The following is a 14,321-nucleotide window of genomic DNA, read 5'->3' on the forward strand; positions in this document are numbered from 1 at the left end:
GGTGGAAGTTCCCAGGCGGGCAAAGCTCAGGGAGGAGGGGATTGTGGCGCTTCTCCAAGAGTCCCAAGCAAGCAGGCACGGAGAAGCTCTTGTGTCGTCCTGTCCTGCAGCTCCAGCAGCAGCCCGGCTGGCTGATGATGCCATACCATCTTGGGATCTGGACTCCCGGCCACCAGGGAATGCGTGCCCCAGCCCAGTGGGAGGAGCACCAGCAGGAGCCCAAGCAGAGGCCACTTCAACCTGCAAGATGGCCTGCAGGCCTGCGGGAGCAAAACCATCCTGTCAAGAGGAAGGGCCATGTGCCGGGCCAGCTCTGCTGCCCAGTCCTGAAGGGGCAAGAGCAGCCAGTGCTCAAGTGCCTCCAGCTCCCACTTTGGCTTTGGCACCCTGTGCCAAGGGAGCTGCGCTGCCCAGTGCTGAGCTGGAGCCCTCTTGGCCCTTGGCTCCGGAGCCAACTGGGGCAGGAGAGCCAGTGCCAGGTGGGGAGATGGAGCCATGCTCCAGCTTTCCTCCTCCTCCTCCTCTGCTCAGCAGCCAGGAAGAAGAAGCAGACGCCATTGCTGAAGAAGAGCCAGTAGACCCCTTGGCTGTGCTTCCAGGTCTTGAACAAGCAGCGTTCTGTGCTAAGCTGCAGTGGCTTCTGAGCTTGGCCCTGCTGCTCTGTGCCGTGGGAGCCCCAGCTGGGCTGCTCTCGCTGCTGGGAGCACTGACTCTGCTGCTCTGTGCCAGGACAGCACTAGGCTCTTGTGTCCAACCAGAGCCACACTCCAGCAGAGCTTCGGGGGGTGGTGCTGCTGGAGCAGCTGCCTGGAGTGCTGAGCGGGAGCCAGGTGCCAGCTGGGCTCCAGGTCTCAGCCCCAGACGACTAGCCATCGGTGCAGGGCTGCTAGTGTTTCTCATGCCAGCTCTGCTGCTGTTGCTCTTCGGAGGACCCACTGCGGTGCTTTCACTTCTAGGACTACTGACTCTGTTGCTCCGTGCAGTGAGAGCCTTGGGCTCCTGGGCCACATCCGTCCCATCTGCCTCCGTGGCTGCGGAGCACGGGGCTCAGGGAGCATCAGACTGGGGTACTGACAAGGAGCTGGCTTCTACCGGGGCCCCGGTCCCCGACCCCCGAGGACCAGCCTCCAGTGCAGACCTGGAGGTCTTTGTGACCGTCAGCATCTTCTTCTACCTGCTAGGAGCACCCTGGGTCGTGCTCTTTCTTGTTGTAGCACCGACGGTGGGGCTCTGTGTTGTGAGAGCTACAGCACCTGTGGCACCATCACAGGCCTCTGCCAGCTTGCGAGTGATGCTCAGTGCTGATGGAGCAGCCGCCTCCAGGGCTGCCACGGAGCCACCTGTCAGCTCGGCTCCACCTCTCACTTCTGGAGAAACAGCCTCCGATGAGCAGCCACATGTCATTCTGCCCTTGGCTGCTATGCTATCTCTGGCCCAGACACCGGCTCTGGCCCTCTGTGTGGGAACAGCACTCTTTGGGGTGCTCTATCTCTGGCGAGCGCCAGCCTCCAAATCCACATCATGGAGTGCTGCCATGGAGCCAGGCTCCACCAGGGCTTTGGAGCTCAGGCCAGGGGACACAGCAGAATGCAGGGATGACGGGGAGTCGAGTTGCAGCTTGACCCCGGTGCTCCTTCTCCAGGACGCACGGGCATCCCCTGCGGAGATGGAGACGTCTCGCCTCTCGGCTGTGCTGCTCCAGGCTGAGGAGGCAGCAGTCTCCACGGCCGCCATGGAGACACCACACACCTTGGCTCTGCCTCTGAGTGCGCAGGGCACACTGGCTTCTGGGACTGAGCCAGAGCCTCCTGCCAACGTGGCTCTGATGCCCAGGGAAGAGAGGGCAGCTGCCAGCCTTCCTCACCTGCAGGCCTATTCCACCCTGGCCGTGGTGATGGACAAGGCTCCCTCTGCTTCTGGGGAATCTGAGCCGAAGGACACATCACTTCCTGCCCAAGAAGCTTGCCATCCTCCTAGTGCCACCAGACAGGGTGGGCGCAGCCAAGAGTTGCCTCCTGCCTTGGCTGCCCTTCCTCACCGTGTGTCAAAGCAGCTCACGGCAATGGATGTGGTGAGGGGCTGGGCTGGGCTGGAAGTAGTGGAGGCGGGCTTCCCATCCCCAATGCCACCCTGTTTCCTTGCCCCGGCACCCGTGCGTTCTTGCCCCAGCTTGAGCCCTACCATATCTAGCCATTCCTCAAGTGCAATCTCTCAAGACGACATGACACCCCACTCCACTCCCAGGAACTTTGCACAATCAAGCTCGGGGGCAGAAAGTCAGGCAGCCAGGACTTTGGGTCACCCTCTTCTGTGAGGAGCCCAGAGCAGCCCCAGCACTTAGAACGCACACCCCTGACATGAAGGGCACCTGATGTGTTGCCACGCAGCCTAAGGGGCTGGCCATAGTTTGGGGTGGGTCCTATGCCAGCACTTATGCCAGAGACAGACGTGCGCTAGCTAGGACAGGGCCCAAGCAAGGTCCTGCCTGGCCAAGCATGCTTCAGGAAGGACTGAGAATATCTGGCATACCACGGCCCTCCCTCTCCCACCCTTGTATCCTGGCAGTCCCTGAGGGCTTAGGTGTGCTGGGGGATGGCACAGCACACCCAGGTACTCCCACAGGGTGGGGGGCCTGCTCCCTGTTCTGAGCTCAATCTTCTTGTGTGGGGGACAGGGATGCCGCTGTGGTTTGTGACCGAGCCTGGTGGCCCTGGCCCTCTTCCCCAGGCACTGTTGGAGAAGGCAGAGCCCAACAACTGCCGGGGCTGCATCTGGTCCCAGAGGCACAAGAAGGGCAATGAAAACTTGGCCCCCACCATCCGGGCCATAGTCACCCAATTTAACAACGTGGCGTCCTGTGTGATCACCACCTGCCTGGGCGACCACAGCATGGAAGCCCCAGACAGGGCTCGCCGAGTCGAGTTTTGGATTGAGGTGGCCGCGGTATGCTACACCATGTGCTGGCACTTGCCATTTCTCTCCCGGGCATCTGGGAATTGAGCTCAAAGCTCTCTGTGGAGCCCAGTCCCTCCCTGCCTAGCACATGCTTCCAGGGCCAGCCATCCCCAGCTCACTCACTGCCCATTCTTTGCACTGTCCTGCTCTCAGCTTCTGTGGGAGCCCAAATCCTGACTGGGTAGGCCTAGGGCCCTCTCCAAGCCCTGCCATTCCCAGCAACCCTCTCCTGTCCAAGACCAGAGGTGGCAGCAGTGCCAAGAAACACTCACACAATCTTCATCTTCAGGGTTGCCGAATACTGAGGAACGTCTCCCTCCATGCCATCATCTCTGCGCTGCAGAGTGCAGCCATCTTCCGACTCCACAACACATGGAGGCTGGTCTCCAGGTGAGCCCCTACCACAAAGGAGAAGCAGGCATCAAACTCACTGTGCTCCAGCCCCAAACATTCAGGCTATGGACTTTGGATGGCACACTCCTGGCTAACCCCAACTTAGGCAATCCTGCTCAGGCCTCTGGAAGCTCATGTCTGTCTTCCTCGAAACACACACACACACACACACACACACACACACACACACACACACACACACAGACACACACACACACACCACTGTGTCCAGTAGAAGTAGAAAATGTAGCACTCTGCCAGCAAGAAGAACCTGCTCTTGCACCATGGGTCATTGGGGTTCAGCGAAATCATTTGTGGAGACGGGGGAGGCTTGATCCTCCACAAAATGGCGTCTACACACTCTCAATTCTCACCTTCTCTCTGGCCTCCCTGCAGGATTTCCCTGGTAACATTCCACAAGCTGGAAGCCATCACTTTGCATGAAAACAACTACAGCAAGAGCAGAGACCTGCTGGTGAAGGTAGGAGACTAAGAGGAGAAGCCACAGGCCAGAGGCCCGAGGGGAGGGGCTCACGCAGGAATCAGTACTGTCCTGAAAGGCTTTGTTCAACATCACTTGGGCTTCTCGTTGGAGAGGAAGGCCAAAGAGGAATGTGTGAGGCATTCATGCAGGTCAGGACATGTGGAGGCCTAGGAGGCCTCTGGGGACGGGATGTTGCTAGGAGCCCAATGGGGTCCAGGCATGCACAGGATTGTCTGTTTGGGGGACTCCCAATTACCCAGAGCTCTAGCATTAGGCTTGGGACCACATGTGCTATAAGCCCAAAGGAAAATGGCTGCCTCTCCCCAAACCATGTACCCCACTCTCCAGATGCCTCCCACTGACTCCAGCCCAATGGTTTAGGGGCACTGTCCACAAGAGGACAGCTCTACCCTGCTTCCTGTGGGGCTTCTGAGGATTCAAGAGCATGGAGGACTCACTGGGCTTGGTTGCACACATCCAGACCCACTGTGTCCATCTGGAGCCACTGTGTGGCTCTCAGCTCATCTACACAGATGCTGCTCATGCTCACATCACAGCTGAGAGGTACCTAGCACATAGCTGCAGCTGTGAAGGACCTGAGAAATACTCCTGGACAACCACCACTATCTCCCTAAGAACAGAGAGAGGACAAGTGAGGATGGCTGGTCACAACTAGCCTGGCAGTCAAATCAGAAAGATGGACCTCCAAAATGGGAAATGGAGTTGTAGCTCAAATGGCAAAACAGTAGCCTCAAAGTGCCAGTGTCAAGGCCCACACACAGTCGCCGAGTTCTGTAACTAGAAATGACTTGAGGAAACTAAGCCACCACCCTGTCATCTTTCATGACACTCTTGCCACTGCCTCCCAGAGAACAACCCCTTCCATACAACACTCATAGAAACTGACCTGGGCCCAAGGAATCTGCTCTCCAAGCTGCACAGAGGCAGACTTTCCTACCTGGGCCTTGAGGACAGGGTCAGCAGACAAAGGAAGTTTTCCCACTTCTCTGGAAACCTACCCTATTCAGCTGAGGAAAGCCAGGACTTTGAGGTCAGCAGGAAGGAGTCTGATATTGCATATTCCCACCTCCTCATACACAGAGCAAAGCTCCCTGACTGGACTCTGATCAGTCTCCTGCTCACTTCCTTGGCTGAATTTCAGGGCACTCGACAGGCCATTGCCGCTCTCACCACCTCTTCTTCCTCCTCCTCCTCCTCCTAATCCTCCTCCTCCTCCTTCCCAGGACTTCAGTTTTCTCCTACTCCTCAGAGACACATAGCACACAGGCCACACCACCAAGACTGGGTTTGGAGTTGCCCAGAGGGGACAAGAAATGAATAGGCAGAGTTCTGAGAAGTCCCTGGCCCTTCATGTCAATCGGCACAACATCTTTGCTGGCAACCAGCAGGCAGGAGAAGCTGAGTCTCCCCACAGACATAGGGACATTCTCCAGATTAGGAAGCAGACAGAGGAAGCCACGCCCCCCAGGGAAATGCCACAGCACTCGGGGGGGGGGGCAAGAACAGAGCCTAAGCTAGATTTCACCTGCCAGTTGGTAGGAGCTGGGGTACAGCCCACAAACCATGACACTCCCAAGACAAAGACAATGAAAGGGAAAATCTCGCACACGCAACAGTTCTGCTCAATTCTGGCAGGAGACCTGCAAGTTTACCACCAAGGAGAAGCGCCTCAAAGGAAGTCCCAGGTGGCTGCAAACTATGGTGAGTGACTGGGATCTGGGCCACTTTGCCTGAGAGAGAAGACATACAGCCTAACCTTCCTCTGTGCCCCTTTGACCTCAGTCCAAAGGGTACCCAGGTAGAGGGGTGATTTGCAATCTTGAACACGCTCACCTCGCTGAGCTAGCTGGCAGTGTGGAAGGGGGAACTGGACTCAGCTGAACCAGGGCTTGGCAGAGTCTGCAGGCGGGGTTGGTAGGCAGGGATGGGCCTGTAATATTTGAATTCTGCCTGTGGGGCAGGGGAGATTTTGTCGGGGGGTGGAGGGGCAGTTTGGAGTGGCAGCAATGGGGAATGTGCTCTGCACAGACCATGTCGCCAGTGCCCCCAGGACACTATGCTCTGGGAGACCCTGTGGGGCTGAGGGCTGGCCGAGAAGCCTTCGGGGATGGTGAAGGACTGGGCCCTGGATCTTGACCATCACACACCCAATACTACAGGTGCAGACCAAGGGCGTTGTTCCTTACTTGGGCATATTTCTAACGGACCTCATAATGCTTCACAGTGCCTATGAGGACGGCCACGATGTGAGTAGCCAGGGCCTCGCTGGGATCCTTGAGCCGCAACTCGAAGTGCTCCCAGACTCTGAGCTCTGGCATTCTCGGCAACCCAAGGCCATGCTCTGAGCTCAGTCCTCTCCCCCTCTGACCAGGGGCTTCCAGGGCCTGCCTAACCACTGAGCTGTGTGTATGCACAGAGCCCAGCTGGGACTTCAAGTCCCTCCATAGGAGACCCTGGGACACAACTGAAGCCAGGCTTTCCTAAAACAAGCAAGCCCTGTACCCGGAAAGGTCTTTCTACCTCAACACACAGTGTCTGTCCTCAGACAGTAGTGTCAGATACCACAGCACCTGAACTCGGGTTCATTCACCCTGTTCCCCAGCCTCCGCCAAAAGTTCGTCCTACTCGTGTGTGTGCACGTGGGATGCCCAGGCTACAGGAGGCCCTGAGCCCAGGTCCAAAATGGACAGGGGCCCCTTTCGAACTGCATTCATTCCCTTCTGTCTTCTAGGAAAGAACAAGGATGATGAAATTGCTGAAGGTGAGCGGCAGCTGAACAGACAAGACAGGGAGGGTGGAGAGCACAGCTCTGCTCTGGAGGGGCCCAACCCACTGTGGCCAGCCCAACCCCCCCTAGCCCTAGCACTGCCCTTGTGCTCTCCCTCACCAGGAGGATGCAATCATCCAGCAGTTGAAGCTGCTACAACACAGTTGCAGCTACTATAACATCCAAGTGGATGCCACTTTTCTTGCCTGGTTCAGGGGCCTGGAGCGGCTCAGTGAAGAGGCCAGGTGGGTTGGCAGACACTGCTCAAGGACAAGGGCTGGCTCTGGAGTGGATGCTGGAGAGGCTGAGGTGTGCACCTGGGTGCAGGGGAGCCAACAAACTCCTTGGAGGGACTCAGGAGGGGGTGGCCAGCAGGCTCTCAAGTCCAGGCCAACTATGGCAGTGGCATGAACAGGGCACTTGCTGACCTCAGCACCATGCCTTGTCTTAGCTACGAGCTCTCCTGTGCACTAGAGCCCCACAAGCAGAGTAGCAATCCCAGCCTACCCAGACACAAGCTCTCAGGCAGCAAGAAGTAAGTGCATGGGCTGTGGGGGCAGGAGCCAGCAAGATGCTGGGCAGGGACTGGGGAGCCCCAGAGGCAGACGCTGACTTGTCCTTGCTGGGCTCAGAGGCAGCAGCTCTCTGGGACTCGCTGTGCTCCCCTTGCTTGTCTCTGCATCCATCCCTCCAACCCAAAGGGGGGTGGGGGGACCTTCAGGAAATGGGGATTGGAAGCATCCTACAAGGGAGCAGCAGGCAAGCAGGGTCGTGGGGAGCAGGGTCTGGGATGGTGTGGGGGAATTCCCTCCAGCAAGCCAGTCCTTCTCTGAATCCCCTTGCCCACAGCACTCACTTCCTTTTCAGTGCCGGCTCTCACTGCTCATATCAGGACCAGGCCCAGCCTGGCCCCAGCACAGGAAGCAGCAATCGGGACACAGCCGAAGGGCCCTCACGCAGCAGTGCGCACTGCCCTGGCCAGGCCCCAACCCAACCACACGCCAGCCTCCGGGGAGAATCCTGTCCACACCAGGAACAGGCGACACCCCGCATCTCCACTCCAGTCCTACCTGGCCAACTAGAGGTACATGTAAGGAGACCTGAAAGTGCAAGCTGCTCGCCTACACAAACCCGTGTGGGCACATTCACCCACACAGACAGACACGCACGGATGTATGTACACACTGTTTGGAAGATCCCAGACATCCTTCCAGTCTCGGGCACCCGTCGGGTTTCCACCCCTGTCCTGATGTGGTTGTTTCTGCAGATCGGGGCCTGTGCCTCCCTGCCATCTTCAGGGACTGCACGCAGACACGTGACATGCAGCAGCCCAGCCTCTTCTTTGGCCTGCAGCACACCTGAGCCCAACACAGCCAGCAGCCAGAGCTGGGCCTTAGGAGTGGGAAGCAGCGGCTCCCCACAGAGACTAGTTACCCAGAGGCCTGGGGGAGACTCCTGTGTCATCAAGGTGAGCCTGCCTGAGCACACAGGAAATGTGCACAGAGGCATCCTGCTGAGTGGGGCACAGGGGCATTCCGCTGATGTGATGTCTCCCACAAGCCAGTGCACAGCCCTGGGCCCTTCTCCATGTCCTTACCCTTCCTTCCACAAGACAGATGACTTGGAGTGCACAGTAAGAAACCCACCATGCTATGCTGGAGGCACTGGACAGTGCCTAGGGCCCCTGCTGACAGGGAGGAGGGAGGAATGATGCTCCCTCACCAGGCAAGAATAAGAGCACACTTGGGACCCTGAGGAGTCCTGAAGCAAGAACAAGGGATAAAGCACAGGAAGTCCTTGGCTGCCTAAGGCACAGTCCACACCTGACCTTCTTCACTTTCCTGAGAGGAAGAGCTATCTAGAGCCTGGAGTCGGGAACAGGGCCTTCCCAGGCAATCTAGTCCATTTCCCTTAGACAACTGGCTGTCTCTCACACACAGGGAGGGAGCAGGGCTAGTAGGCTGCACAAAGAAATCCTGCGTGGTCAACCTACCAGAATCCACCTGGTGGCCTCACAACTAGTCAGGAGGGCAGGAGTCTGGCTGCTGACGACATGGAAACAGCACAATCTGTTTCCAAGTCAACTGGCGCAGCTTAGGAGAAGCCCCTTCCCTCTACCAAGTGCTCAAGTGAGCAGGAGTCCTGGCTCAACTCTGCTGCCTCATGCTTCCTCATCAAGAGTCCATACCACTCCACCCTGCCAGTCCTCTCCAAGCTACAATGACACTAGCCATCTTTACCAACAGTTGGGAAGCTGTGTCTTCCTTTCTGCTCAGCTCAGAGCCTCAGGAGAGGGAGACAAGGATCCAGGTTGTATCCTCTACCACTACCTCCTCCAGAGCACAGCAGGCCGGCTGGTAGGAGGAACTGGGGCCCTGGATCTGGGCCTCCTCCCTCTCTTGAGTTTCCATGAGTGTGTCTGATGAGTCCTCTTGAAATGCACACTTGATTCCTTAGCCCAGAGGCAAAAGAAATAAAGGGGTTCAGGCTGACAGGTGCTCAGATGGCACACTACTGAGGAGGGTGGGCAAGGCCCATCCTCATGGGGGAGTCCTCTGTTGTGCACTGCAAGGCTTCCAGAGGATCCTTGGACACTGACTTGAGGGAAGACACACACACACACACTGGACACTGCACCTGATGATTTCTCTGTTATTTGGATGCAGGTGACCGAGCAGGAGAAGCTTAGTGACGACATCCTGGAGGCCACGGGGGAACACTGGCCGCGCCAGCACAGGCCCAAAGACTTGGAGCTGGTACAGTACGCTTCTGAGGAACTGAGTGAGTCCCATGCAGACAGCCAGGAAGGGAAATGACAGGAGGGGATGCAGGTGGGGTCCTCATCCGAAGTGCTGGGGGCAGCGGCACAAGGGTGGCCTTTGGGCATGCTAAGCCCAAAGTGGGTACTGCATGCCCAGGGGTTCAGCACTGCCCCTCTTCTGCTGGATATGCCAGCCCTTGCACAGTCCTGCCGTGCCCTAACTTGCCTGCCTGGAGAGGGAGCCGCCCCACAGAGATACCTCAAGTCGGAGGGCAGTGCTCACAGCTGCCAGCGGACCAGCTGGCCGCTACCCTCACTACAATACACTTTTCTACATCATGCTCACATGGGAAACAGGGCTTCAGAAAAAAGAAATCACACAATGGAAAACAACTAGCCAAATCCCTTGATCTCTCTCAGCTGACCGGGGAAGAAAGATGCCCCTCCAGACCCCCAATAGCCAATCTTATTCCACCAAACATCAGAGCAACAATCCATCCAGTGGCAGCCAACAGAAATACACTTGCATGACAAGATTTAGTGATGTGGACAGAGAATTCATAACAGAATCAAGCCCAGGTGCAGGCCCAGAATGAACTAGAGAGATCTCAGAGATCTCTGGAAAAGTTCAAACCACCTCTGTCACTGAGATTCACATCCCATTCAGTGCAGAGTACAAAATGTCTTAGGAGGAGGACAGACACATAACCAGGTACAGACACAGAAACACACACAGACACACACGCAAAAATACAGACAAGGCACATCTCAGCCTCCTGAGTAGCTAGGATTACAGCATGAGCCACCATGCCCCAGTTACTGCCTTTTACTTTGCTGCTATGGTCTTGCTTGATTTTTCCCATCTGGACTGGTCACAGTCTTCCTATTTATGCCTTTCAGCTCAAATGAATGTGAAGACTGTGTCTGAGACCCCTGCGGGGCCTCCAGTTTTAGAAGATGAACATGATGATGACGATGCCTCTTCTCCAGTGATTGCTCCACATCCAGAGCACACAACGTCTATAGATACACCGACTGTGATTGAACCACTTCCTATCACTCCAACTCGGGCCGTGGCTACATCTCCCATTTCACCTACTGAGAATACCACCACTCCACCAGATCCATTGACCCGGCATATTGAGAAGCAGCAGAAGAAACCCAACATGTCTGATGAGGAGATCTTAGAGAAATTACGGAGCATAGTGAGTGTGGGTGATCCTAAGAAGAAGTATACGCGCTTTGAGAAGATTGGACACGGTGCTTTGGGAACTGTGTATACCGCCATGGATGTAGCCACAGGACAGGAGGTGGCCATTAAGCAGATGAATCTGCAGCAGCATCCGGAGAAAGGGCTGGTTATTAATGAGATCCTGGTCATGAGGGAAAACAAGAACCCAAATATTGCAAACTACTTGGACAATTACCTTGTAGGAGATGAGCTATGGGTTGTCATGGAATACTTGGCTGGAGGTCCCTTGTCAGATGTGGTGACAGAAATCTGTATGGATGAAGGACAGATTGCTGCTGTGTGCCGTGAGTGTCTGCAGGCCCTAGAGTTCCTACATTCGAATCAAGTCATTCACAGAGACATCAAGAGCGACAATATACTGTTGGGAATGGATGGCTCTGTCAAGTTAACCGATTTTGGATTCTGTGCACAGATAACTCCAGAACAGAGCAAAAGGAGCACCATGGTGGGAACGCCATATTGGATGGCACCCGAGGTGGTAACGCGAAAGCCCTATGGACCCGAGGTTGACATCTGGTCCCTGGGCATCGTGGCTATTGAAATGATGGAAGGAGAGCCCCCATACTTCAATGAAAACCCTCTGAGGGCCTTGTGCCTCATTGCCACCAGTGGCACTCCAAAACTTCAGAACCCAGAGAAGGTGTCGCCTATCTTCCGGGACTTTTTAAACCACTGTCTCGAGATGGATGTGGAAAAGAGAGGCTCAGCTAAAGAGCTCCTGCAGCATCCGTTCCTCGAGGTTGCCAAGCCCCTCTCCTGCCTCATCCCATTGATTGCTACAGCAAGGGAGGCAACCAAGAACAAGCACTGAGATGCTGCCCACCCCAGGGTCGGGGACATTCTCCCACGCCCTGAATTCTTAGTGTAAGAACGCGCCTGCATCTTGGGATTACGTCACGTAGCAACACGTGCCTGCTTGCAAACATCCTACCACCTGGCCTCTACCCCGAGCAAACATCCTACTACCCGACTCCCTACCCCAAGCAGCTCCTATACCCCACCCCCTCCTGCCTCTCCCGAAGAGGCATATAAACCCCTGTGTGAAAAATAAAATCTGCGGCTTAATCAGGACGCTTGTCTTGCTGCCTTCTTCGTGTCTCCTGTCCCTTTCATTCCTCCCTCTAGGTTCTTGGCCCTAGTCGACGTCCCGCTGGATGGGACAAATGGCGCCCAACATGGGGCCTGGGAGCCAGCGAGGCTGAGGAACACTGTCTTCCAGGAAAACTTGGATCCAAGTGATTGTGTGACCGGCTCGGAGCTACCCACCCAAGACGTCAGTTTCGGTCAACGCTGAGCAGTGGAGACGGCGCAAGGTAAGTGACTGGCCATGGCACAGGTATCATCGTCACAGGAATTGCTCATCTCAGGTTTAAGAGGCCCTCAAGACATAAGGAACTCGCGTTAAAAGGAAAGATTTAAAGGCATTTTTTGATCATGGGGAAGAATTATATCCTTGGTTCCCCAAGGAGGGAACCATTAATGAGATTACCTGGCAGAGAGTTGGAGATTGTTTATTAAGAAGATTCATGTTTTTATAAGAATTTTCATGTAATGATTGCAATTGTGGTCACATAAGGAACAGTTTCTGCTTCAAACTATAAATAGTGCACACTTGTACTTGGCCATGTACAGCGTAAATAGCCTTTACCAAATGTGTTTGACAAGGAATTGTTTTTAGGTGGCTGAAATGATCATTGATCTCAAAGATTGCTTTTATACAATTCTCCTACACCCTGATGATATTTTGTTGGTGGCTCAGGACAGGCCAGATCTACAAAATTGTTTTGTGGAACTTTCTAAAGCCTTTCTTAACCTTGGCTTGCAAGTAACTCCTGATAAAAGTCCAGTGACAAGATCCCTTGACCTATTTGGGTTTAAAATTGCAGCAGGAATTAGATTTAACACCTCACATTCAATTTCGTGTTGACTGCCTCCATACCCTTAATGATTTCCAAATCTTCTAGTAGATATTCAATGGCTCAGGCCTTATTTAAAATTGCCTAATAATATCCTTTTGCCCCTCAACGATATTCTGGGAGGAGTCCTGAAGCCTACCGCCCAAAATTTTTTCCTATGTCACAGTGGCATGGGTTCCCTTCTTGCCAGAAACCAACTCAGAGCCTTGGGGAGGCAATTGAATGTGAAAGAGAAACCAGAATGTGGGCAAGAGCTGAGTACACTCTAGACTTAGTTGATAGGACACCCGTGGACACAGGTAACTGGGGAGCAGAAGAGTCAGCAGTAGAGGCACGGCTAGTTGAGTGCTTGGGGCTCCCTGCACGGAGGGCCTCAGAATGCAGAGTGTTCAGGGGGCCTGAGCATAGTCCTGCCTCTGGTGCTCCTTGTTGGCAGGAGGACAGTGCTCGTGGGAGGTGCTGTGCATTCTGCAATGTTGGCTGTGCCTGGAGGTGATGATCCAGACAGCAGTGGGGGAAGAGGGGAATCCCCTGTGCTACCCCCACGCAGAGCTGGCGTGACCTGGAGTCCCAACATCTTTCCTGGGCCACATACAAGAGATGGGAAGAGACTCAGTTCCCAGGCAGGGGTCCCGGGTCCTGAGAGCTCCTGGCATTGGACTGAGGGGATGGCGACATCCCGGCTCACGCCTCTGCCCTGCAGGAGCTTCTCACACATTTGGTGTGTGGCAGCCCACAACAGGACTGCTGACTATCTCACTGTCCCTCCTCCAGCAGAGCTGAGGATTCCTGAAGATGACAATGGGTTAGACATAAGCAAGTCCTTGGACCAATGGGATGTGGTCTTTCAGGAGAGGACCTCCCCACAGAGGAGGACCAAGAACAAGCGAGTCACCTTCACCCACCAAGAGAGGGGGCCAGACACTTAAGAAGGCCTCCCCTTGGACTGGGCTGGCCCAGGCCACACCCTACCCTCCACTGACCTTCCAGCCTCAAAACACAATCTTTTCCACACAGTCCACTCCGCAGTGGCACCGTGGACCAAGCCAGGAGCCATCTTCCTTGGGTTCTCAATCCAGGATCCCATCAGATCTTTCCTAGCTGATCCCCGCTGAGCTACACATGCTTGTGGCACAATGTCCGGGCCACATGTTACTTTCGCTTGCCCTTCCATCCAGGATAACCTCACCATCCTTCCTAGAAAACCCTCCCCAGATAACAGAAGACGGTTACCACGCATTCCTTTCCTCGCACAACAAATCTAGGATCCAAATGTGGATCTTTCAATCCACAAAGTTCTACTTCCACCAGAATGAGGACTGATACTGGACATACCATCCAGCCCTCCAGGGACTCCCTCTCAGTGCCTGAAGTGTCCTCTGCACTTGACTGGAAAGGAACAGGGGCCATTTGTTTGAAGCACTGTGCATGCTGTCCTCCCTTGTCCTGCCTCTCTCCTCTCTACTGACTGGATCTTTAACCATGCCAGGCTCCTGTCTTCCAACTTCTTCACTGGCTGGATTACTCTTTTTTACTCCCTCTCACCAACCCCATTACCTCTATTCATCGTTAGGCTCTTCATCCCCGAGAGGAAAACCTTTTTTGAGTATCTACACTTAGATAACCTCTACCAGGTTAACTCACATATCCCTCATTTTGTGAAAAGTGCTTACCACACACTAAATTAACAGCTATTTAGAAAACCAAGCTGAATATCTATCTCCTCTGCTAGAACTTAAGTTGAAGAAGGAAGGAACACGAACTTTATTCAC

At 54.9% G+C, this 14,321-nt stretch overlaps 2 protein-coding genes across 2 annotated transcripts; both read left to right on the forward strand.

Moving 5' to 3' along the window:
* The first annotated feature begins 179 nt into the window (after nt 1-179).
* LOC150065173 (uncharacterized) lies at nt 180-8,240 on the forward strand. Its single transcript, XM_090329323.1, has 13 exons — nt 180-299; nt 398-2,071; nt 2,728-2,943; nt 3,245-3,345; nt 3,745-3,829; nt 5,489-5,554; nt 6,013-6,099; nt 6,585-6,614; nt 6,744-6,865; nt 7,072-7,155; nt 7,488-7,704; nt 7,888-8,088; nt 8,181-8,240. Exons 1-13 carry the CDS (start codon nt 180-182, stop codon nt 8,238-8,240), a joined length of 3,063 nt encoding a protein of 1,020 aa, XP_090185449.1.
* A 1,010-nt stretch (nt 8,241-9,250) lies between these two features.
* Nucleotides 9,251-11,612, forward strand: LOC150065174 (serine/threonine-protein kinase PAK 1-like). The gene is made up of 2 exons (XM_090329738.1): nt 9,251-9,401; nt 10,282-11,612. Exons 1-2 carry the CDS (start codon nt 9,281-9,283, stop codon nt 11,442-11,444), a joined length of 1,284 nt encoding a protein of 427 aa, XP_090185864.1. The 5' UTR covers nt 9,251-9,280; the 3' UTR covers nt 11,445-11,612.
* Nucleotides 11,613-14,321: the final 2,709 nt, after the last annotated feature.

Source organism: Megascapheus bottae, chromosome 3 (genome assembly GCF_031878675.1).
Source record: "Megascapheus bottae isolate mThoBot1 chromosome 3, mThoBot2.hap1, whole genome shotgun sequence".
Classification (NCBI taxonomy): Eukaryota; Metazoa; Chordata; class Mammalia; order Rodentia; family Geomyidae; genus Megascapheus; species Megascapheus bottae.